At 42.0% G+C, this 24,886-nt stretch overlaps 1 protein-coding gene and 1 long non-coding RNA gene across 4 annotated transcripts in view; one reads left to right on the top strand and one right to left on the bottom strand.

The window, feature by feature from the left end:
* Positions 1–24,886, bottom strand: part of LOC147225075 (synaptic vesicle glycoprotein 2B-like) — a 47,515-nt gene that overhangs the window by 3,976 nt on the left and 18,653 nt on the right. For all 3 annotated transcript variants that reach the window (XM_086163172.1, XM_086163171.1, XM_086163173.1), the window contains exons 2-13: positions 13,894–14,495; positions 12,885–13,114; positions 7,402–7,582; positions 6,396–6,547; positions 6,138–6,271; positions 5,886–5,975; positions 4,215–4,328; positions 3,667–3,755; positions 3,515–3,590; positions 3,312–3,400; positions 1,460–1,593; positions 96–293 (exon numbers count right to left, since the gene is read on the bottom strand). In XM_086163172.1, the coding sequence (XP_086019298.1) occupies positions 96–293; positions 1,460–1,593; positions 3,312–3,400; positions 3,515–3,590; positions 3,667–3,755; positions 4,215–4,328; positions 5,886–5,975; positions 6,138–6,271; positions 6,396–6,547; positions 7,402–7,582; positions 12,885–13,114; positions 13,894–14,129 (1,723 nt within the window). In that variant the 5' untranslated portion in view covers positions 14,130–14,495. The remainder of the gene's footprint in view (positions 1–95; positions 294–1,459; positions 1,594–3,311; positions 3,401–3,514; positions 3,591–3,666; positions 3,756–4,214; positions 4,329–5,885; positions 5,976–6,137; positions 6,272–6,395; positions 6,548–7,401; positions 7,583–12,884; positions 13,115–13,893; positions 14,496–24,886) is intronic.
* On the top strand, positions 289–24,650 carry LOC147225076 (uncharacterized). The gene is made up of 5 exons (XR_015107368.1): positions 289–356; positions 1,392–1,549; positions 6,103–6,321; positions 7,390–7,606; positions 23,472–24,650. It is a non-coding gene; the product is annotated as an uncharacterized LOC147225076 (long non-coding RNA).

Here is a 24,886-nt window from a genome sequence, read left to right as displayed (position 1 = left end):
CAAACAAAGGATAAATGAATCATTGTAAAACAAAATATTGCCATAAGTTTTATAGAACAGTAATGATAAAAGTCAAAATAAGTAAATCAGATTACCTATCATTCGAACTCTCCCAATCTTTTCCATGAAGAGCGCAGAGATGATGTTGCCAGGCAAAACTGCCAGACTGCCCAGGAAGCTGACCAGGTAGATGAGGACGTCGTTCTCTTCGACGGTGTCCAGGTGGCAGCCATGTTTGTTGTGCTCAATGGTGGTGTTTTCCATCTTGCAGTCTATAAACTTTCCCTCCAAGTCTATGGGGTTTGGGGAACCACAAAACATCAGACGGAAGCTTCAGACAAGCCCCGAGGGCGACGGTGAATTTCTATTTTATCATTTCTATTTAATCACATCATCAATCTCTTTCTTGGCCGATTTTACTCGTATTTAATAAAGCTGATTTAGGTTTTAGGTTAGCTGTCGGCTTTACCTTCAAGGTTTTAATATAATTTACCTGTAAATGTCATTTAAAACCAATATCAAACATGAATTAATTTGCAGTTGTCTAAATTGGAGGTGCTGAAACACCATTTTACCCAAAGTACAGTCAACTGCATCAGCAGTAATAACCAAAAAAGAGGCTATTTATGATTTTTTTAGATTTTTGCTATTTCTGCAATTACTTATTATTCATCCATTCCCTCCTTTTTCCCCCTAAAAAAAGACAAAATGTGATATAAGTGGACATTTGTCATTCTTAGCAGTTTACAAGTGGGATTTTCTTAAAATTAAAAAAATCACTTAAAAAAGGGCTTCAAATGAGGTCCATTTGGAATTTTATGCTCAAAATTTATTCCCAACAGACCGCCGTCAAATCCTAACCTTGTCTTTTCGACAATGAATCGTTCATCTCCTTGAATGTAAAGTACGTCAAAGTGGTGAAAGTAACTGCGTAGCAAACTTAAAAGTGGCTGCATCTGAAGTGCTTTGCCGCCGGTGTCCTAGAGCAGACTGTGAAATGTTACAGCGGCACATCTATTCCGTGGAATCGTAGGGATGTACACACATTTCTACACTCTGGGGAGCAGTTGCATCATTTTTTTTAGAGCCACAAGAAAAACTGAAATTGTCATGAGATGAGTTGAGTGCAGAGTGAGTGTGCAGGTTCAAGCGCCTGAAAAATACTTTTTGGGCAAAGTATAATGCAGTAGAGGATTAATTCTGATCAGTGTTTAAATCACTTTGACAATCATCTCAATGTGCTCTGAATATTTTTTTTTCCATGTAGCCTGAGTTGAGCATCTGCCCTCCAAGTAGTGACCCAACCAATGCAGTTTTTCCTCTTTAAATTCAATGGCAGTAGTGAAAGGGAAACACTTTGAGTCCACGTTTTTGTGTCTCATATCGTTCAGGGCTCAAACATCGCTTTGACCTCCCTCCCGAGCGGGACGTGTTGGGCTGCTGCTCCTGCACTACATACCTGTGTTGTAGAAGACAGTGGAGATAATGGTGCAGTTCTCAAACACTGTGTCGGTGGACCTGATGTCCTCAAAGCGACAGTCTTCAAACAGTGAGTCCTCAAACTTCACTGACTTGAGCTCTATGTTGATGAACCTACGGAGGATGGGATGCCACACACAGACGGATAGACGGAGAAAACATGGACTTGGACTTCTATGGCTGACAAAGTGCAGAATGGGCAGAATGGGCTTGTCCAAATAGAAATATACGGCGTTGCATTGTCTGCTGTACTGATACTAGGACCATGTCAGCGTCATTCCTGTGTTGGGCATTGGGCAAAGGGTGCGATTTGACATAGACCTGTCAATCACAGGGGCCACATGTTTGGACATACATGTTCTGCCCCAAACCGGTCAAGGCAGAAGGCAGCCCACCGCTGGGATCTGACCAAGGTTTTTTGACTGGCAAAAGGCTGTAAATGCTCAAGGTCGTGGAGGGAGCTGATCATACCAAGTGTAGATTTGTCTCACACTTGCAGTTTACATGGTTGGAGTCCCAACGGTCGCATCCCCGCAGTGCGGTATTCAGCGGTATAATGCTGCTGATGACTGAGATCCCATTCTGTTGCTTTAAATTCTGCGAGAGGCATAGAAGTCCAGCAATATACAGTAGCGTCATTTACTGTATATCAGCTCCCAAAACCTAGTTCTACAGAGGTGACATGTCCTGCAGGGGCCCGATGGGTTTTTTCGTAAAGGCCACACAGAAATGCAGTCCTCCACATTCGCTCCAGTCCATTGGTCATAATTTGGTATTTAACAAAAATTTCAGTGATCTCTCCAAAATCAGGTTACATCAAGTTTCATTGAGTTGAGTGATGTCTGACGGAGGGTTTAGAAAAGGCCCGGATAATAATGCGCTCATGTGACGCTCGCTTAGCCTCAACATCTTTGCGTCTCATTTGTTGGGGGTATTTTCAAAATGGCTGACTGTATTGCATTGTTTCTTGATTAAATATCAATTTCTACCAATCGCTATTCAGCATATATTAAAATAGAATTTTCTGGAATTTTTCAACATTCAGGACTTCTAATTAACAAAATTAAATGTAACTAATAAAGTATCCAGTCACTTCCAATGGGAATTAATACTGTAAATGGATACATAACTTTTTAAACAGTGACATTTTATACATTACAAGTGCTTTCTAAATGGTAACTAAGGATTACGACTTGATTAGAAAATTTAAACTTCTTATTTCATTAAAAACTGAACCGAGAGGAACTTCAGGAGGGTGTTGCTGCTCATTGGGCTCCTCAGACAAAATAAGTGTATTCCTGATTTGACCTATGTGGACAGAATGTGGATGTCCCCCTTTATAAACATGAATTCTCCATCAGAATCCAATAATAAGAATAAAATAAAGAAATAAAGAAATGTGAAGCTCACATAAACCCCAAAGGGTTTACAATCTTCACAATGCATTTTCATGGCTGTATATTTTGACCATTAGCATATGCAGAGAGGAGATCCGGTGTTGACATATAGCTAATGTTTCACATGCACGTCAATGAAACATGCAAGTGTGTGATAACAAAGAATGGAATGGTTGATATACGACATTAAAACTTTTTTGCTTGTCGCTTCAAGGTCCTTCCTGAAACTAAATGTTGACTTAAAGTGTTTTGCTCTGTCTCCGGAGCAGATGAGAGAATGAATTAAGTTTTCATTTGCCATCTTTTATTGCTTATTTGGTCTCAGCCCAGTCAGTTAAGACAGATTTATTCCATTTTCTTTCCAAACTGACATGAGCGCAAGGGCTTCAGGTCTGCAGTACTTCTTCTGTCCACCGGGCAGAGCAGTTTACTCACTTGTCATTGATGAATGTGCCGTTGTTATGCACCTGGTTCTGCAGCGGGAAGTTAAAAACAAAGTCCTCCACTCGTTCCCTGTTGAAGATCTGTAGAGAAGAACTGTTTTTACTGTCATTTGATACTTTTTTGGGGGGGGGAAACCTGTGCAGAAGCGTTTGAAAACATGGAACTTCTTGCTTCCACTTGGGTGGAAGATTTACCTTGACCTCGGACTTATACTCTTCATACTGCAGGTGTTTGATCATGTCGGGGAACCACACGGACAGGCCGTAGTAACTGCAACGGGAAGGAAGACGATGATTACGCATAGAAAATTCTGAGGTTTTAGTAACAGGCGGAAGAGCCGACGAACCTGAAAGCCATGCAGAACCAGATCACGGCCATGAAGAGCGTCGCAATCCTCAGTTCAGCGGACATGAGAGAGGCTACGTTCTTCAGCACCTTGGAGCAAACATGTGTTATTTTCATATTTAACCCAACGGCCTACAAAACTGCCCAAAAAGTCACTGGAGGAAAAAAAGAAAGGAGGAACGTTTCATCGATGGAAATAATTGAATCGCTTTTATAAAGAGACAGCCAGTTCATTTGAGTGTCGCTTCACATCGATGGGTATTAGGGGTTCTGACGTGAATGCACTAAAGACAAAGCTGTTAAATCATATCCTAAGTTTGAACATTGATTTAAAAAAAAAAAAACAACAGCAGTAGATTTCGTTCAGGTGATGGAAATCCTGGCCTTGACAGTAATTGCAGGCGTGTTCCTATGGAATCTATAAGTGGACAAACTCCAGGCTAAGGGTCTCTGGAGCTTTGCAGATGGGAAGAGAAAATACATCCACATTTCCCCCCCACCCCGCCCACCCTGTGAGGCTTTTCCTTCAGCCGGTGTTTCCGTGCGTACCAGTTTGCAGAGCGTGAGAGATCGGACAGCCCAGCGTTGCGTGTCCGTTCCTGTGGCGCTTTTGATCTCAATAAAATCATCCTCTGCCGTCTTGGGAGCCTTTATGTGAGTCACCTGAAGGAGACAACGAAATTCAAGTCCTTTGCAACAACAAACTTCAGACATGATTTAAGCTTCTGCTTTGGTATTTCTGCCTTGTCTAGAATTGAGTCTTAAATAAGGCTGGGTGTTATAGTGAAAAATATACTCTTGTTTGTCAATAATTATACATTTTAATGGTATCTGGTTGGTCAGAAACATCCTATGTTGGATATACAACACTCAATGCCTGTGACCTTGAACATTTTGTTCAGCGGTCCTTGTTTGGAGCCTCTCTGTGACGTGAACGTCAAAAGCGAAGTCAGATCTGATGGAGTGTTGAGAAAAAAGTCGAGATTTTTACAACGAAAACCGAGGATTCTGTCCATGGATATTGGCTGAGGCAGTTGTCTCAACCTTTTTTTTCCATTTCAAGTCTGGTGTATATATGTGGTGTGAATCCTTTCATTTTGCCTGGCTGTGTCAGGTTTGTTGTTATTTCTGGAGTTTCGATTTCTACACATTCTGACTTTTTATTTTGCATTTTCTAAAATACTGCTGAGATCAACACCGGCTTCATGTCGAGCATTTGGGTTCAATCTCAAGTCATCCTTGCGACGTCTTGACAGATTCACTGAGGAAGTTTGATAGGACAAGTTGAGTAATTAGGTTCTTGAAATAAGTACTTCCTTAAGTTAATGTAAGTTTTTTTTACGTTAATACTGATTGTATTTCCCACAGTTTATGTACTGTTGCCTTCCCTTATTCTGTGATGGTCTGATATTAGTTACATTATAGATCAGGTCTGAATCAAAGTGAAATAGAGTTTCTGCTGATGCATTTGGCACAATGAGACTCAAGTTGGGTTAAAGGGAAAAAAAAAAAGTTTTTGAATTGATTGGAAGCTGTCAGGCTCCTTTTTGTCTGCACAGTAAATTCCGATTACAGCTCGCGGGCAAGTTTTCATTGGGGAACATCCTGGCTCTTAGAGGATACTCACATAAACCCTGAGTTGTACTTGCCAGAAAAATAGAGCTATGTAATGAAGACAAACTTCCTCACACATTTGGTGCATGGCTCGTGTTTTGTGCGCAGAAAAGTACATTTGTTTTGTATTCACTTCAAACGCTGCCATGCAGGATGACACGAACACTGGTGTACATTTATTTGATTCCTTTACTTGTTCCCCAAACACTATTTTCCCTCTGCCCCGAGTTCCACCAGTCCATCAAAACCCTATATTTCCCAAGAAATGACCCTTTTTGAGTCTATAACCCCTAATTCTCATGTTCCCTTAAACCTTTATGTTCCTTAACTCCATTGTTTATGGTTCTTTGGTCTTGATCCCATTGACCAATCCCAGTACTCTAGTCCTTGAACCCTCTTAATGTCCTTTAACCTTCGAGGTCGTGCAAATTAGAGCCCATTTGTTATCAGCAGAACATTGTTTATAGCAAAAAAATTGAGTATTTTCATTCAAAAACCTGCATTTACAGGTTTTATAGCTATTTTTTTGAGTTTATCAACGGTAGCTACTCCAGTAATTGTGCAAGTAATGCCTTTGCTTGGTGGTAGAAAGGTATGTGCGCTCACCGTGAAGACCTTCTCGGGCTTCCCTTTTGCCCTCCAGTTAATGTCGTGGACCTGCTTCAGGATCATCCACGCCTCATCGTGCTTGGCATTCTGCTCCACACGCACCAATACACACACATCCAGGATGTATGAGCACACCAGGAGATACCTTTGCAGCGCTTGCAAACTTTACATAAAGGCCTGATACGTTTCTTCTCTTCCAACCCCCCTCCAACAGGTTTGAAGTGTGAACAGCATCCAGGAAAATCTGACCTCCAGGAGGAAGCGGGGGCTCTCCGGCATGAAGGCGAGTCCTATCAGAGAGCCGATGGCAGGAAGCGCCGCGACCAGGACGAACACCCTCCAGCTGTGGAACTGAATCTCCGAACCCATGCTCAACCCCCAGCCTGAACGCACACAAACAGTCCCAACAAGCCGAAAAAGAAATTAATAAATGGTAAAAGCCCAGTAGGACACAACAATCTGCAAAGAAAGTGGACCCTGAAAGGCATATTTAGTTAATATCCTTACCGTATTGAGGTATGATCCCCCAGGCGGTGAAGGAGGCATAAATCCCACCGATCATCCAGAACATACACAACCAGGACAGGTGTTCTCCTCGCTTGTCCGTCTGAAGGAACTCTGAGAAGTACGAGTAAACGATCGGCACCGTGCCGCCGATGCTGAGAGAAAAAACATTGGAGAAGTGTGATCAGTTTCATAACACACACAGACACATTTGAATCGACGTATAACACATTTCATCTTTACATTAATGTGGAATTTACTGGTTATACCGAGGACATTTTCTTTTTAAAAAGGATAAAGCGTTAAGATACCCACCGGTGGGCCATGCATTTATATATATATATATATATATATATATATATATATATATATTATATATTTTTTTTTTTTTTGCCCGTCATGCCGGCAGTGTGTGCATATGAATTATTTTCATTGTGCTTGTGGAGTATGTGACCTATTTCTCGGTCTGGGCTGCGCGGCTCCCTGTGGAACGCAGATATTCTGAGATAGAACAGAGTGTCACGACAACGAGACGGAAATCAGGCTGTGCAACTGGAGTTCCATATCTGCATGATCTCCATATTAAAAGGCTGATTTAATAGCTTTGCTAAACACTCTAATTATGGAGCTGTTGTATTTACCAATAACTCAATTTGGTAATAGGGTAATTCTGACAATACATAATGTTCTCTTGGTTTTAGACAATTCTCTGCAAACTTCAGGTAAACCGATTCTTTTTCAAAATGTGAAAATGCCATGGATGCATCACCCCAGGCATGGAAAAAAACAAGCATAAAAATAACAAGTACACAGAGAAAATTATAAGAGATCACCAAAAAGGCAGACATAAAACTTAGAAATAGACATAGAAGCCCCGGAGAAGCAGCCAAAAAGTTTGCAGAAATCACGATAGATCGAGTTAATATGAGTAAATGCTGCCATATTACACTTCATTCATTCTTATTTTTTCAAACATGTAATTTCTGTGCTGATGCAGGTGTCGCGTTACCCGATGCCCGACAGCAGCCTGAAGAAGAGGAAGGATCCGTATCCCTGGGCGAACGAGGACAAGAAGGCGAAGATGCAGTTTATATCCAAAGCAATAATTAGACAGCGTCGTCGGCCGACTTTGTCCGCCAGCCCCCCCCAGAGGAAGGCCCCAACCATCATGCTGAGGAAGACCACCAAACCTGAAAGCGGGAGCGGGAGAGTCGGTAAGTCAAGGCTTCACACACACACACACACCTTCATAAAACCCTTTGCTACTCAAAAAGTAGTAATGAACTTACTCAGATTACTCTCTGCTGACGCCCAAGCAAGGTTTGGCTGATTTTGTTTAATTTGCTCCATTTATTGTTAGACAGGAGATTTTCTGACCTCAACCAAACACTTCTACTAATTCCTTTTTATTCCTGAAAACAAAAACAGTTGCTCTCCCTGAGGAGAAATCTGTATGTGTGCGGGTTAATACGTTGCTCAAAAATGGATAATTATTTTAATAACTGAAACCATGGCGGCGCAGTGCAAAGTTTGATTCTGACAGGCGGCCTTTCTGTTCTGCATAAAAACATGTAATGGGTTCAACAGAGACCTTAAATTTCTCAGACGTGTGAATGTTAAATGAATGAGAGTGAATGATTGCGTGTCTATACGTGGCCTTGTGATCGACTGGCTCCAGCCCCTCCCGCGACCCTAAGCGTAGGATAAGCCATATTGATAATCCGTTAGGAAATGATTTTACAGTTTACCTCAATAGCGGAATATTTCTATTTTCATTCTACTTTTCAACACGCTACGGCATCTCATGCCGGGGAAATGGCTTCTCCCTGCTCATTTTTCTGCTCTGCCAACTCCCCAGTTTTTCAAAATAAAGACCCGAGCATGTTTCCGCTTCGGCCAAGTCCAACTGCGGCCAAGGACCGGCGCCTCGGCGTCACGTCAGTATGCAGATGGTCGCACAAAAGCGACGGGGTTTATTCCTGTTCCAGATCTCTATGTGATCGCGGGATATTGCTTGGTTTTTAATCGACATGGAAACCCGCAGTCCAACCTGGCCTTGGAGCATGAATACATAAAGAGAGGTCTACCTTTTAAAATAATGACTGCTGGGGAAATTAGTCATTTTTGTTATCTTTGTTAAAAGTAAACAAACCCAACGGCCTTCAACTGAGACTTTTTGGCTGGCGTAGTAACCCCTTTTGTTAACACGTTGCAAACAAGACCGTATCATCCGCAGTTTTTCCTTCTGGGTTTTGTGTGAATCTTTTCTAGCAATCGATTTAAATAAAAACAAGCAAAGCTCATGGGGTTCACGCATCTATTTTCACGCCGGCTGTTCTGTCGCTTCTCGTTTCAAGGTCAGAGCGGAGCGGTAGGGGTGGGGTGGAGGATCGATCAATCGCCGACTGCGCAAGCTGAGTCAGAGGAAAATAAGTCTATCTCCATCCCAAAACGCTGCGGGACCAAACCGAGGACAGGAAGGTGATGATGCAGGGAGGCTATTGTGCGGAAAACAGCGAGGACGGGACGGCGTGAGACTCAGGTCCCGTTCCTTGCAAATCCAACCTTTTTTGGATCATAAGTGTTTTGGGGTGAGGCGGGTGATAGCCCCCGAGAACCAAAGCGGCGGGCTCTCCTCGTCCTCTCAGTCCAAGGCTAAGGTCCGGATCCTCTAGCTCAGGGGTCGGCAACCCGTAACACCCAAAGAGCCATTTGGACCCGGTTTCCTCGGAAAAGAAAACTGGGAGCCGCAATTACTTTTTGACGTCTAAAATAAAGGTACCACTGTATATATTGCTTTTTATTACCTTTACACTTTGTATAAACAAGTGTGTAGTGTGGTACATCTGAAATTCACAAAGTATTCCGGAGAAAATTAGATTTTATTTATGTAATGAACTCATTTTGAGCTTTGGGCTTTCAGAGGGTGTAGCGGAGCCTTGACCTGAATTTTAAAAATAAATCTGGAAAAAATCACTGTGTCAGTAAACGATAAAAAATAAGTATTTGCAAAATATCTTCGTCTAAATATTTATTTTACATAGTTTATGGGACTTCTGCTCCTGAACGTCTGCGCACAGCATCTGCAAATCGGGACTTTACCAGCTGGCAGGTATACCGGCTTCCGCGAGTGTGACGTTATTTTGTGCGGCGAAAAATAATAAATATAATTTTATTTAATATTTCAAGATCACAATACTCTTCCAACTTAGAACTAAAAGTTAAAAAAAAAGGAATTAACACAAATGAAATACACTTCAATTAAATATTTATAATTTATTTTCCCAAGCCACTCGGAGCCGCAGTGTAAAGATGAAAGAGCCGCGGGTTGCCGACCCCTGACCTTGCTGATCTGATGATGGACGACAACCTATTGTATCAGAGGTTAGGTCGTAGCTACGGCGAGCAGAGAGAAACAGAGATGGAGACTGCATCTGCTTTTCTTCCAGCAGGTCTCCTATTTATTGGTTATAGTGAGTCCCTTTTGTACAAGGAGTGACCAATGCAGAGAAGTGTAGTACTGCACACAAAATTGGGGGTGTAACAGATAAGGATGGAATGGTACCTAAACCCAAAGGTGGTGTAAGACAGTACCTATCTGCAAGTCTGTTGCAGGACCTGAAGATGATTCATAGAAGTGAGAGCATCAGTGGGAGTTTGTCTCGGAGAGAGAAGTGGAAAAGTACAGGGAATCCCCCCGAAAATAGAACGGTAACATAAAATTATCAAACAATAAGTTGCAAAGTTATTTACTTTTCAATGTGAGCATCCTTACTATCGATATTTTTTAGCCTAAATCTTGACATTGATGTGAAACTAACAAAGATAGTAATAATTCTTTTCAAATTCAATTCTATTCGTCCCTCATGTGGTGGATAATTAAACAATATTTCAACAGTTGGAACAAAAGGTATCAAGAATGAAACTCAGTTTTGCGTGTCCAAACGCTCCGGGAAGACTGAGCCTTGGCGCCGCCATCTTCGCTTTCGGGGCCGAAAGCAGCGATGCAAAAATACCTCCCGTAAGATGCAATTACAAGATGCGATATATAGGATGTTGCTGCGTTTATTCTCACAGATCAGCCTCATGCGCAGCTTTCTGCTCGTATCCTGCATCTTTGCACAATCCACATTGTGCCAAGTTGTTTTAATTGAAAGTGGTGCCTGTGCTGTGAGGTAGAGCCAACTGGCATCAGTTGTCTGTTTGTCAAGTCATATTTTATTTATATATCTATCCGGTGCCTCATGACACACACAGTGTTCTCTTTAAAAGGATTTATAGAAATCCAACATTCAACCGTGAGCAAGCACTTGGCCACTTGCCGGGCAGAGTTATTGGACGGATCCCACCTCAATGCGGGCGGCCTTCTGCCTCGAACGGTCGGGGTAGTGAGAGCGAATTAGCAGGACGGACAGATCGGAAGCGAGGGTGTGATCGAGAGACAAATGGAAGGAGACGGGCACAAATGATCTTGTGCTATTAATAAGAGTAGCGCTCACGCCTGCACGTTTCTAGTGTTTCTAGCTGACGTTGCTTTAAGGACCCCATAATGATCTCTGAGATGGAAGTGATGTTGACACCGTCATGTGATATCAATGGACAATACTATGAAAAATATTCTTGTGTACAAGTAGTAATATTGACTATTTCGTTTTGACTTCATCATGATGGGCTGTTTCCTTCATGACAAAAACAAATAACTTCCTGTCCTCTAACTTCATCCATAAACCTCCTCTCTGGCAGTTTCAACCTCAGCATCCCTCTACCCAGATCTTCACAATCCTCCCTCAGTGCATGTCCAAACTATCTCAGATGAAGTCATTTTGCACGTAAGCGTGTCTTTTTTTTTCTTCCAAAGATGGGAAATGATACCCATATTTATTGATACTGCAATTACTACGCTGCTCTGACAAAAGAATTTCCCCTATGGGGAATCTCTCAGCTGTTACATAAACTCTTCCTCCCATCTTCCCCATCTGTTCCTCCCTGCCATCTTTCTCCTCCTCCACCATCAAAACCCCATGTATGCATCTGTCAAATCAAATGAAATGATGAGCCCATAGCAATGCAAATACAGCGGCCATGCCATAAATATGCAAATACAGTTACTCTGAGGGAACCCTAAATATGCAAATAAAGTAATATACAATGTTATATAGTTGCAAATGCTTCTTGCTCTCTCTATCGTTGGCAGGCGGGACGATTCTACCCTCTCAGTGCCCATTAGCTAATGTGATTGCAGAAATCATTTAGGGTTTACTGAAGGCTTTAAAAGGCTCCGGACAATTATTGACTGGGTTGCTTGTGTGTGTGCGTGCTTGTGTGTGTGTGTGTGCATATTTTCACAATCTCATTTGCACTTTATCGGGCTGAGACGTATGATAATCGAAACAGGAGATTCGGATAATAAAATGTATTAATGTTGTTGAAGGTGTGACTGACACGATGAACTTCACTATCATTTGATCGTCTATAGATGAATCTGTGATAGAAACGCGAGTGATTACACGCCGGTATTTCGGCATTAATCGTGAATCTAAGCGTTGCGCTTTCATCCGTTTTTGTCGCTTTTATCCCATCGGATCATAAATCATTAACGTTTTATGAATCAAATTAGAATCCATGCTTTCTGTGCCATTAAGCTGTGGAAGGATGTGGTTTGGTAACGGCTTGAAATCATTTTAAGCAGGAAATTGCCCTGGTGGTGAAACCATATCCATCCAGAAGTCCACACTCCTACTTGGCATTAACCAATAATTACTGAAATATGCAAACTGTTAGCTTTTTCTCTTCTAGAATGCTAATTCTGAATGCCTGTCGGCGTTCTCGGTCATCCAGGTCATGGCGAATTCTTGTCAAAATCTCCTTGTCGTGGCAACTGGGATGAGGGATGAAACAGCAAGTGAAGAAATTCAAGTCCAGTTACCACCAGAAGAAGATTTTGATAAGGAGCTAATTCTGCAAATTTTTCTCAGCGGTAATTGATCGTGTCAGGAAAGCGTCAGGACACCATTTGGCGACTCACTAAATCTTTGGCAAAGGCATGTTTTGAAATGGAAAGAGGTCAGGGATCAACAATGAGATAGGACTAACAATTATGTCTGTGGAGGTTCTCAGTCATCCTGGATATGGCGAATTCCTCTTGTCGTGGCAACTGGACTTGAATTTCTTCACTTGAAGACGTTTCACCCCTCATTCCAGAGGCTTCTCCAGTTCCGAAGAAGTTGCCACGACAAGCAGCGATAATTATTATTATAATGAAGGTTTTCCATGCGGTCTCGTGAGATGTGTTTAAGCCGTAGTTGCGGCCACCCGATGATCTTTGGGATAAACATTAAAAATCAACCCTTTGGACTTGGATGCTGCGTTGCACCTTCTGTCCAAGAAGGGGAGAGAATCGATGCATCCCTAAATCACGACGGGACAAGTGAATATCAAACCCCCCCTCCCTGCTAACAGAGTCTCAGAGTTACTGCGGAGCGAAGCGCTTACCCAGCATTCCTTTCTCGGCGTTGGACAGACACAGGTCCTTTTCCGCAGAGGGCAAAACAAACGCCACCACGAAGCATTCAACGCCATCGGCCATGAGCGCCAGGCCCAGCACGATGAAGAGCGTCCACTGGAACTTTCCATGGCCGCAGTCCTCCATGATGGCCTCATACTGCTCAGACAGCTCCTCCAGCTCCGATGCGCCGGACGATTTGGTTTTTTGGCTGTGGATTCTGACATTTATGCACAGACTGTTAATTTTTTTTGCTGTTTTGAAGGTGATATTTCACTCTCAGGTTTCAGATTGTTGTATTCTACCTAAATGAGGTAGATTCTGTGGTAGTCCAAAGTAATTTTCAAATACTTTCCATCTTTTTCTTGCTAGTGTTTACAAAATTTCAATTTTTTGATAACTTTACCCAAATTTATTTAAGGTCATTTATTGTTTATTTTAAATTATTATAGCTCATTTACTTTTTGCAACTCCCTGTGATTTTTACCTCGTAACCACAGAGATATCTTGATCAAATTATGTCAAACTCAGTCAGGGATGCAGGTCGTGGTGAATTCTTGTAGAAACCTTCTTGTCGTTTGCAACTGGACTTGAAGTTCTCGTTTCACCTCTCATCGCAGTTCTAATGTCTGAATATAACTGCCAGAGTGCGACACCTCCATTTAGCATAATAACCCCCTTTGACCTAGTTTCTGCTGATCAACTCTTCTATTTACATAACAAGCCAACATAACCTAAACCCGCCCAAAACCCTGGCAGTTAAATTCGGAAACTCCCCACAGGTTATCAGAACTGAAGAAGCCTCTAAGATGAGGGTCCAAACATCTTCAAGTGAAGAAATTCAAGTCTTGTTGTTGTGGCAAGAAGATTTCAACAAGTATTCAGTCAGGGATTAATGAAACAATAGCGATACATGATGATTTTTGGAGATTCGTTGGAAAACTGTGATCAAGAAGCGCTTAATTTGAAAGTGGAAAAATCTAGGAAGAGATGTCAGACCTGTCCGCCTTCTGGCTTGCCTTCACCTCGTCGGGGTGCGGGATTCCTTGATACTCTCCTTCGTACATCTGATCTTCTTCATCGTGACCTTCGGTGACGTCGCTAGCGGCGTCCTCGTCTTGGGGCGGGTAATCTGTTTGATAACAATATCCATTTTCTCCGTCTCCTTCGCCATAGGTCCCGTAACTGTCGCTGCCTCCTTGTTGGTAAATATTGTTTTGGTAGGGGTCAGCCATGTTGGCTCACTGGATCTATTTGGTTCAGCTTATTTTCAACTAATCGACACTTTTACTTTATTTTTTTTCTGCAAAGTTGGTCATGTGTTGCGACTCTGACCTACTTAGAAAAATCCTGAATTGTATCTATCAGTTGAGCACAAATGGGCCGAAATGCTGTTGATTGTTCGCGTGTCCGGCTCACGGATTCAAGCCCAGCTGGCGTTTATTGTCGCGACAGTTCACTAACTGATTTTTCCATCAAGGCTTTCTCTTCTTCTGCACTTGTGCAGTGAAGTGCGTTTGTCTCGGTTCCAGGTTTTGTGCTGCGGCAACGATGCAGTGATGAATCACCGCCGTCAGAAAGGGTTCCTCCAGACTTTGTTCCTACAGGCAGGAAAATTGAAAGATACATCAAAAATGTCACACACTCTTTGCTATGGATGAAACGCTGCAGCGGACGGGAAATATGTTTCTCATCCTGATTTTTCTACTAGTCTCTGCTGGCAATATTTTGTCTCAGTTAAGGATTTTCGATGGAATCATCTTGCAGTGAACTGATTTCTCACCCCCTCCGCCTATACTGAGGTAAACTATCCTCAGAGTATTGTTGCAAACTCTTGCAAGAAACAGATGCCCCGAGTTTATCAAAAGTAAAAAAAAAAATAGAAGATATATCACCCACCCATTTCCCATCATAAAGGTTTTTTTTTAAGGTTACACTGTTTTTGGCTGAATAAAGACAAGAGTAATGAATTTAACATCATTCTTAGTCCCAGTTTAAGCAGTTGAAATTTTCAGAAATGCAGCATTAAATCCATCCTCTTTGCCACATCTCTGGCACATCACTGTCAGGCACTGCCCATCACATCAATAATACAAAATTGTCAGTTTATTCTGAGCAACTTATGCATTCCATTCCCTGTGTAAATTTATATATATGTGTGTGTGTCTGTGTGTGTGAGTATGCATTGGCGGTTTTATTGTGTTTGCATGCCAAAATGTCTTTGGGCAAAACACTGAACACTCAATATATATATATTCATATTTCCATCTCATTGGGTAATTATATCTATGCTCCTATTTAGTTAATTATCTTGCTTGGATATGGTGGATAAAAAGGTATTTTATGGGTAATTTAAAATGGTTTTTGTAGATTTTATGGGGTTTTGGACTCATTTTAATTTACTGTATTCTATTAAGGAGTTTTTCGTTGAGATTTTCCAACACCCAGAAAATATTGGCTCTTGGCTCAACAAACAAAAAATGTTGTGGGAACAAGTGACCCTCTCTTGTGCAGAATAGCTTTAGAAGAGTCCCTAAATAATGTTAAGTCCTGCTGATGCTGATAACTATAACAATTTATTTCCAAGCGCCTGAAGTTCCATATTTAATGTTCTATACTCAGAACTCGCTTTCTCTTTTATTTCTATTCAAATCCCTTTATTTGTCCCAGAAGGACAATCACTACAGCCAGCTGAGTATAATAACTCAGAAAGGTAATTAAAATATTGAATGAAAATGATGTTGTTGTTGTTTAAGCCTGGACACACACAGCTGAGGTGTGCAAACCTGATATATGGCTATATAATTCCACAATGTAACGCCGTCCATATGATAACTTTAATTGAAATATGCTAAACAATTCATACCCTAAAGTTACAAATCCAAACTTTATCGGACAAGTTGTCAAAAGGAAGAAATGAACCAATTTAAGTTCAAGTTTTTTTCTTTGTCTTACAAGGTAAGATACAAGCAAGGTCAACACATGCTGCATCAGTGATGGGACGCCGGACTTGGTGAAATGACAATAATAGGAATTAGAATTCAGAGTGAAGCTCGAAAAAAGACGTGGGATTTAAAGGACAGACGGAGGGCAGTTAGAAGAATGACCGAGCACAAACTCCAGAGAAGTGAGAAGCTGCAGGCCTGTGATGGAAATGTATTTCTGAGTGAATTAACAGCTGTTTTTTTTTTTTACTTCTTGATCATTTTGATTGGTATTTATATACATATTCATTCATTAGCTATACTGCTAATCCTGCTATCGTGTTGCCGATCTCTCGGCTGTCATTGGGTGAGAGTCAGAATTCATCCTGGAACGTTCACTCATTTATTTATAAATTATATACAACCTTTCACTCACTCATTCACGTCATAGGATTATGAAACTCGAGACGTGATGGTAAATCGTCCATTGTGCCAATAGATGATACGCCAATCAGCTTTACCTTGATGTTGAGAGTGGCGCAAGAGTTGTATTTCAGGTGTGGAGTGGATGTAAATTTCGGGACACATCCGAAAGGACTAAGCAAGGCTGGGGAAGTCCTTTTCCCTGAGTCCAGCCTAGAGCTGACCTGGTTCACCCTCGTCCCGGAGGGTTGTGGACCGGGTCCTCGAGTGGGGATTAGCGAGCAGCTCATGTCGAGGCTCTTCGAGCCCAGCAAGGGTTCTTCCGCATGATCCATCTTCACTGGCCCCTTCAGAGCCTGTCCATGGGCGCAGAGGTCTTTAAAGAGCCACAAAAGGTCCACATCATACTTCAACCGGGTACAGTTTTGCACTCCATCCTCATGGTTGAGCGTCTGCTTCCAGTGTAGTGTGGTTTCTTGCCTCTTCTGGTGAGCTCTCCCATGGAACCGGAGTACCAAGTGTGGTCTCAGAGAAGTGGCATGCGATCTCAGGGGGGAAAGATAAGTTGCTGGCCAATATCAGCGAGCACTTTTCAGTCCCGCACCACAGCTAGCTGTCTAGCATCTAGTTTGGTAAGGAGACAGTTGAGCTATTCTCTCCCTGTCGCATGAAGGCTGGGGCTGCGATAGAATGGGTTGGTCTCCGAGGCCAAAGAGTTGGTGTGACTACTCCTGGTCCCAAGAACTGTTGCCAGACTCTTGAGGACCTGGTTGCGTCTTCAGGTGTAGCGGCCTTCTGTGAGGCTTTATATCGGGACAGATGACATTAACTCTTTTATTCACACAGTATATTGACATTGACTCATTCATATATCATATAAAACCATTTCTTCATTCATTTACATGTCATATAGAGAATTTTTGCTTTTTTTTTTTTTTTATTTTAAGTCGAAGGAGAGATGCTAGGTAATTTCCTGAGGATTCTCAGATTAAGAACAATATTTGGACATCAGCAATGATGTTTATTTATTTATTTGTTTGTTTGTTTGTTTGTTTATTTCAAATTCTGCCACAGTTCAAGTAACTCTATGTTCCCACTTTGGTTGTTTCGTCAGATGATCAAACAAGTTCCCGGTGATTTATCGGTGCTGACCTTCAGACCTGACATCACTTAAAAGAATCACTTACAAATCACTTTAAAGAAAGACAACTTTAACTAGCATATAAACCCACCACATTTCTTGAAATTATTTCTATCTATACATCAGATTGGAAACAACCAGTATTTCCTTGCTGAATGTGATGTGTAATTTTACTCCAATAATCTGCTGACAGACCAATATCAGACATCATAACCTCGATCTCCCAGTTCTAAGCTCCAAAAAGTTATAACCCCATGAGCAGAACCAATACCGCTGTTGTTGTTAGAGGTTGAAAGTGAGAAAGGACTCATCTTCAAACACCTTGCATTTCAAATCATTGGGGAAATTACCAATCGAATACGACCGCATGCTTATAAACCCTCCATAAGCGGGAGATCTAAAATTGCCCAGATGGTGCAGATGGCCAGCCGACCTCTGACTGTGTGGATTTAAATAACAGCACATGATGCAGAAACATGAGCAGAATTGGCATCAAGATTTTTGCCTTCTTTCGCTCTCCTAAAATCACCAGCTGCAGGAAAGAACCGAACAAAGTCTTCCAAAGTCATGTGGAAAAGCGGCACTTTGCTAAAGGCTGTTCAATATTCTATTGATCACAGAGATATCTAATCAGGGGGGGCTCGAATCGATTTGTCCCCGGCTTCTTTTTCCCTCAAATTATCGGTGCAGGTTAAGATTGTAAGGAGTGAAAATGTTCTCCAGGATCGATGACCGTACTGGATGTAACAAGTCGAAAAATATCCCAGGTCGGTTTGCTCGAAATAGAAGGTTTGAAGAGATAATCAAAATATAAGGGTTAAAAAAAACATGAACGGATTAATTCATTCGGTGTCTATACCACTAATCCAGCACCGAGGGTCGGGGGGTTGATGGAGCCTATCTCAGCCGTCACTGGGCGGGGTTTACCTTGGACCAGGAAGCGGTCGATCATTGCGCCTCTTATGGAAACATGAAACCATTCACCCTCTCATTCATGCCATATATAGACATACAACCATTCACCTTCTCATTCACATGCACATAGGGACATGCAAACATTCACCCTCTCATCCATTTGACAAATGGAAACATACAGCCATTCACCTTCTCATTCATGTCATATTGACATGCAACCATTCACTTGCTCATTCGCAGGTCATATAGAAACATACATTTCACCCTCGCATTCCCCCGTCTTATAAACACATTTAAGCATTCATCCTCTCATTCACCCTTTGCATGAATGTTCACCCGTTCACACATCGTATAGAGCAGCGGTCGGGAACCTATGGCTCGCGAGCCTTATGTGGCTCTTCCGGTGACGGCTAGGGCTCCCAGACAATTTTGACTTGAAAAAGAAAAAAATCGGCGTGGAACTGATTTTAAAATACTTGTGATATACTCGTAACGGAAAAGATGGCGAAAAGAAAAAAAGAGGATGCATTCCAGGCTGCGTGGACGAAAGGCCTTTACATTTGGATCTGCGGTATGTCTAATATGCTATGATAGAATTGCATCGATGAAACGGTCAAATATAAAGCGGCACTTCGAACAAATCCATGCAGCACCAGAGGCCGCATTAAAAGTAAGACATATTTAATTTATAATACGTGAAAAATACTACATGGCTCTCAATGAAATAGATTCAGCTTTTATGGCTCTTCCAGTCAAAAAGGTTCCCGACCCCTGATATAGGGACATAAAACCATTCGCTCTCATTCACAAATCTTATAAAGAAGCTCAACCATTCACTGTGTGTTTTGTCTCTGCATCACTGAGCTGCCTAGATAAAGCACGAGTTCATTTGTAATTTGATATTTTCAAAAAACTTAGCATTAATTCCCATTTCTGTTCAAATACAGGCGGAGACAAATGCATTAGCAATTTATTTTGTCAGTGTTTGTAAGTTGAAAACACACACACGGTTTATTTTCTGCAACAACTTGAGTCTCCTGCAATGCAGTGGATATCATCTGCCAGTCGACTGCACAGTAATCTTGCCGTCTCACGCGGCCCCGCCGTTGATTTGTGTTCGGCGGCTGCCGCTTTTGGCTCCGGTGAGCAATGGACCCGCGGCTCATTAGGAAAGTGTCTGCGGCGTTTAGAGCGGAGCTGCTGTGAACGTCAATTACTCAGCTCATGCTCGACTCGCCCCGCCGACTCACCCCGCCAATGTCTTCTGCTAACAACCCTGTCATTCACCCCTCAGCTCACCCTCTTCCGGTGTCGGCCGAGGCAAAAACAACACAACTTACTGTTCATCGCGATACATCACTTGTTGTTTTTACTCTCCAAAGTGATAAAACATTTTTTTTTTTTGTAAGTTAGACCTATTTTTCATCTTACTTTCAAACTTGAATTTGGATCATGTCAGATTATCAATTACACCGGGGGTACCAGATTTGCGATCGGGATCTACCGGACGATTGCAATGGCAGCGTGGGTAGATCGCATGGTTTTAAAAACGGTCATCGGTTTATTATCCGACCTCACTATGAATTTTTTTCACTTAATTGATGCACAGGGCAGCCAGCCCTCTCACCTTTTCTGACACGTGGGTCACTGTGCATACAACGGCGTTGAGTGCTGTTAAATTCCAGAAAGCTAGCAAGTTACTTAGTTATCCTTCAATTTCTTTTGAACTGAAGAAAGGGCATTAAAATGAGTGAGGGTGCTGAACCAAGTAAGTCGTCAAAAACATACCACTTTCATGGGAGGAGGACTTTTTTTTGACTAAGTAATTTTTAAGTGCCAGTCTACCATCGCTGTACCGAAGAAGGGAAATGTGGAGCAGCATTTACGGATTGTTCATAAAAACCACAATAATCATTTAGAAGTGTGCTTGAGGCTGGATATCGCTAGCTACTGTCCGGACTCCACATCCCTGGCTGCTTCCATTCAGTGCAAGATAGTGACAAAAAAATGTACAGTACATATATTGTGCTTGTAAAGAATTCTCAATATAATCATAAACAACTATACTGTATGTTTAATATTTTTATAGTAGGTAGATCATTTTGACTTGGACATTTTATAAGTTGCTCGCATGGTGAAAAAGTGTGTGCACCCCTGCATTACACTATCCAGCATGCAATGGATGGTTTCAGTGTGATTAAACCCCCTGTTAATTTTAATTTTTTTTTTTTCAAGACTTTAACCCTTTAGCCCTTAATGGCAGAATTCTGTGAAACTGCAACAATGTCTTGGATGTCTTGGATCACTTCAAAACAGGATGAATAAGTGAACCGCACCATGTATGATCGACTGGAGAGTTACAAAGGGAATTCAAGGTTTTTTTTTTTTTTTTAGAAACAAACAGGCTGCAGTAAACGCAGACTTCTATTCTAAATGCCAAACTCACAAATGGCAGATTTATACTTTGGCTGTCCGGACAGATTTTCCACGGGAAGCAGACAGACTCGACTCCTCTGGAATCCTTACGGGGATCAATAACTGACCTAACTGATTCCCAGGATGAAATCCTGCAAAGCTGCTTTCGAATTTAAAGGTTCAGCAAATGTCAAAAGAAAGTCTAGCCATTTCCAAAAATGGGAACCGTTCGTTAGTTTGAATCCACATGGCACTGAGTTACAAAAGCAATAAATTTCTGTATGAATTTACAATATTCCTCCCCAAAATAACAACAGCACAGTCCTCCCTGGCGCTGCCAAATCAATATTCGAGCCACATGATTCAATGGATGTGAGTCATCTGGTCGGTTTGGCTTCTTAAATAGATATTTTGAGAATGTCGGTTTTACCGAGGACACGGGCGGATAAAGCATTTACATTTAATTCCCTGAAACAAAATGAAAATGTCCGCTTCTACCCACCCTAAAGTTACCAATGCTTCTTTTATTTGAAAACTTCAGTCACTTGATTAATGTCAAGACTACTCACATATATTTAATGTCTTACATCTTAATTCTGTGATCGCTTCCTCCAACTGTGAGCTTAAGCGGGTTAAACGAATCAGCGCGTGCTTTAATTTGAGTGTACCTTTAATCGGGATGAGATTGGATTATGAACGTCTGTTTAACGGCAGTTGCAGTTTGTTCAGGTCAATCCGCGACCGGCAGAAGTTCACTCGCGTTCCGATCAGATGGGTCATTCCCTCTGAACGACTTGGGCCTACGGACGTATGGTTGGAATAAGCCTCGACATTTCGCGTTTGTCCGAAAAACATGCAACAGCCGAGGCTATCGGGTATCGAAGTGAGGGATGAAGTTTCCTGACCATTTTTTAGAGTTCATGTTCTTTGGCAGCAGCTGAAGCACATCCCGCGGCGCTCTGAAATCGAAATCGTGGTGAGAGAGAGCGCGAGCTGCAGGACTCGCCACGGTCTATCATTCGCCCAATGCATTGAGACGCGTTTGCATCTGTTGTGTCAGACCGTGCGGTTTCTACTGCCTTTTGAAGCTCTGGATGAAGACGGCGAGAGCTTTATTCCATTAGCCTGACAACTGAACCCCCTCAGTGGTTTGGGTGACGGCCACCAGATTTAAAACCCGCCCCCCAACGTGTTTCTGCTGATCTTCTACTACTTTATTAATCTCTTTGTTAAGCGTAACAACATCCAGCATTGATCCCAGAGCACAAACTGCCGTTTGGTGCAACCATCCAAATCTTGTCCGGATGTGTTTTAACTTGGTTTGCTTGGTTTAATGTTATGAATTTCCGTGATTTTGCACTTGGCGCGGCAATGATGAGGGGCCGCGTTTAGATCTATTGGTTTTCCCTTGGATCCTTCTGCTTCCTCCCACTTTAAACATGTAATTTTCACTAATTAAGACTCTAAACTGCCTGTAGGTGATTCTTATTAGTATCCTTCCTCTTATTCTTTCACTATAATCCTCAGACTATTTATTCCACATCCTACAGAAGGGCTTGATATCAGTGGTACAAAATGTTGAGCTTGGCAGTATCTATTTACTTCTTCAAAAAAAAAAGAATATACATATATGTACAGGACTGTCTCAGAAAATTAGAGTATTGTGATAAAATTCTTTATCTTCTGTAATGCAATTACAAAAACAAAAATGTCATACATTCTGGATTCATTACAAATCAACTGAAATATTGCAAGCCTTTTATTATTTTAATATTGCTGATTATGGTTTACATCTTAAGAAAACTCAAAAATCCTATCTCAAAATATTAGAATTTCATGAAAAAGTAATTTTTGTTTTTTTAATATTCTAATTTTCTGAGACAGTACTGTATATCCTTAGAGGCAAATCACCAAATCTAGATCCCCGCATTCAACATGTTCACACCACACAAACTCACACACAACATGCCCATCATTGGCCTGCACTTGCTCCTGGATTTCCTGACTGGCAGAAACCAGTCTGTCAGGATAGGTAACAGGACCTCAGGTATCATTAACACAGGCAGATCAGAGATCTGTCTTAGGCCCCATCCTCTACACCAGGGGTCCCCAAACTTTTTCCTGCGAGAGCCAAATTACTTTTCCCTTCTCTGACGGGGGGCCGGGCCAGTTTGTAACAAAAAGTGTGATGATCGCAGAGGTGTCTAAATGTAAACATTTACTGCTTCCCAGAAAGCCACACATAACCAAAAATTAACCCTTTCTGGGATCTTGACAGGGAAAAAAAAATCAGAAAAACAAATAATAACATTATTAATGAAATAAATAACGCTATTTATCAAATAAATAATAACCAAAAATCCCTTTTCAAGTTTTTCACAGATAAAAAAGACCAAGGAACATTAACTTTCTTGTAGACACAGCTGTTTGCAACTCTCTCATATCAAATTCACTGTGAAAACCAGAAAGCAAGCAGGCAATGAAACCAAAGTGATACCAACACCTACCAAGTTAAATACTCCTACCAGGTTAAATACCCTGCGTTCTGAATTTATTTTTCTCTTACCTAATCTTTTCGCCATTATTCCGTGTTATTTGACAGGGGTGTGTCCAGGATTTTTTTTTTGAGGGAGGGGTTGCAGATAAGGCACAGACTGCAAAAGGATGGAATAGAATGTTACGTTCTATACATGTACAAGTCACGATTACACGTCCAGAATGAAAAAAAAAAATCATAATACATCTCTGGTATTGTTCAGGGGCCGGGCAAAATATGGAGGCGGGCCATATCCGGCCCCCGGGCCGTAGTTTGGAGACCACTGCTCTACAACCTGTTCACCCACGACAGTGTCGCCTCCCATGAGGACAATGTCATCCTTTAGCTCACAGATGACACCGCAGAGATCGGAGATGAAACTGCCTACAGGATGGAGGTGGCCAGTCTGGTGAAGTGGTGCGAGGACAACGCAAGATTAAGGAGATGATAGTGGACGTGACAAAGGAGAGGGGACCTCATCAGCCACCTGTTCCTCCAAGATTGGGAGGGTGAGCAGGTTTAAGTACCTGGGTGTCCACATGAGCGAGGACCTCACCTGGTCCCTCAACACCATGCAGACGGTCAGAGGGTCTCAACAGCGACTGTACTTCCCGAGGAGGCTGAGGATCTTCAGCAATTTCCACAGCTGCATTGTTGAGAGCATCCTGACCAGCTGCATCACTGTGTGGTACGGCAGCACCGTTATCTGGACAGTAGACGCCTGCAGCGAGTGGTAAAGACTGCAGAGCCCCACTGCCTCCTCTGCAGAGCATCTACCACCGCAGAGTCCACAGGAGAGCCGCCTCCATCGCCAAGGAGCACACCCACCCCCGGCATGGACCGTTCACACTCCCACCCTCCGGCCGGAAGGTACAAGAATGTGCAATGTAGAACGACGCGATTAAAGAACTCGTTCTACTCGACCGCTCTCAGACACTTAAACAGCTGAAACTCGTTCTTCTCCTTGCACATGTAAAGTCCACCGCCGCTCAAATTGCACTCATCCTTGCACCTACACTTAATGTGTTGCACACCAAGCTGCACTCAAACATCTTATGTTTCACTGCAATGTTCACATTCATATATATAATCCTATTTATAAGACTATTTACACTCTTCTACCAGCACATATCCTGATGCACTCCAGACAACAAAGTAGGAATTTCACTGTACAGGGAAACGCATATCTACACTGTGCACGTGACAATAAACACTTTGAATCTTTGAATTATTGATGGCTTCATGAAACAGTGCTAATCCTGCAGAAAAATAACTCCTGTCTTGTCAAAATTACAGGTTTTAATTTTATAAAAGATTGCCATCTCTGATCTCGGAACTGTTGTGTTATGAAAAGAAAAAAAAAATCTGTTCGATTAAAGCGTGGTAGCGAGAGTTACCTGCTAAACCCTTACTTGGTACACTTGGTTTTGCTAACTTTAAGAGCCGCTAAAGTGTCGATGTTGTGCGAGCTGCTTGCTCCTCTGACCCCTGCATCAAAAAAAGGGCGGTGTCTCACAAGGAAAAACTGAGAAAAAAAGATGAATCCACAGACATTGAGAGTTTTTACAGTTAATTTCCTGTATCTTTGCACCAATAACATTCCAATGAGGAAGAATAATGTGCCCTATGTGCAGTGTA

The sequence above is a fragment of the Fistularia commersonii genome, chromosome 17 (assembly GCF_037954325.1).
Source record: "Fistularia commersonii isolate RoL2024-O1a breed Wild chromosome 17, RoL_Fcom_v1.0, whole genome shotgun sequence".
Lineage (NCBI taxonomy): Eukaryota > Metazoa > Chordata > Actinopteri > Syngnathiformes > Fistulariidae > Fistularia > Fistularia commersonii.
Note: the sequence above shows the minus strand (reverse complement) of the source record. Positions and strands in the feature narration are given on the sequence as shown.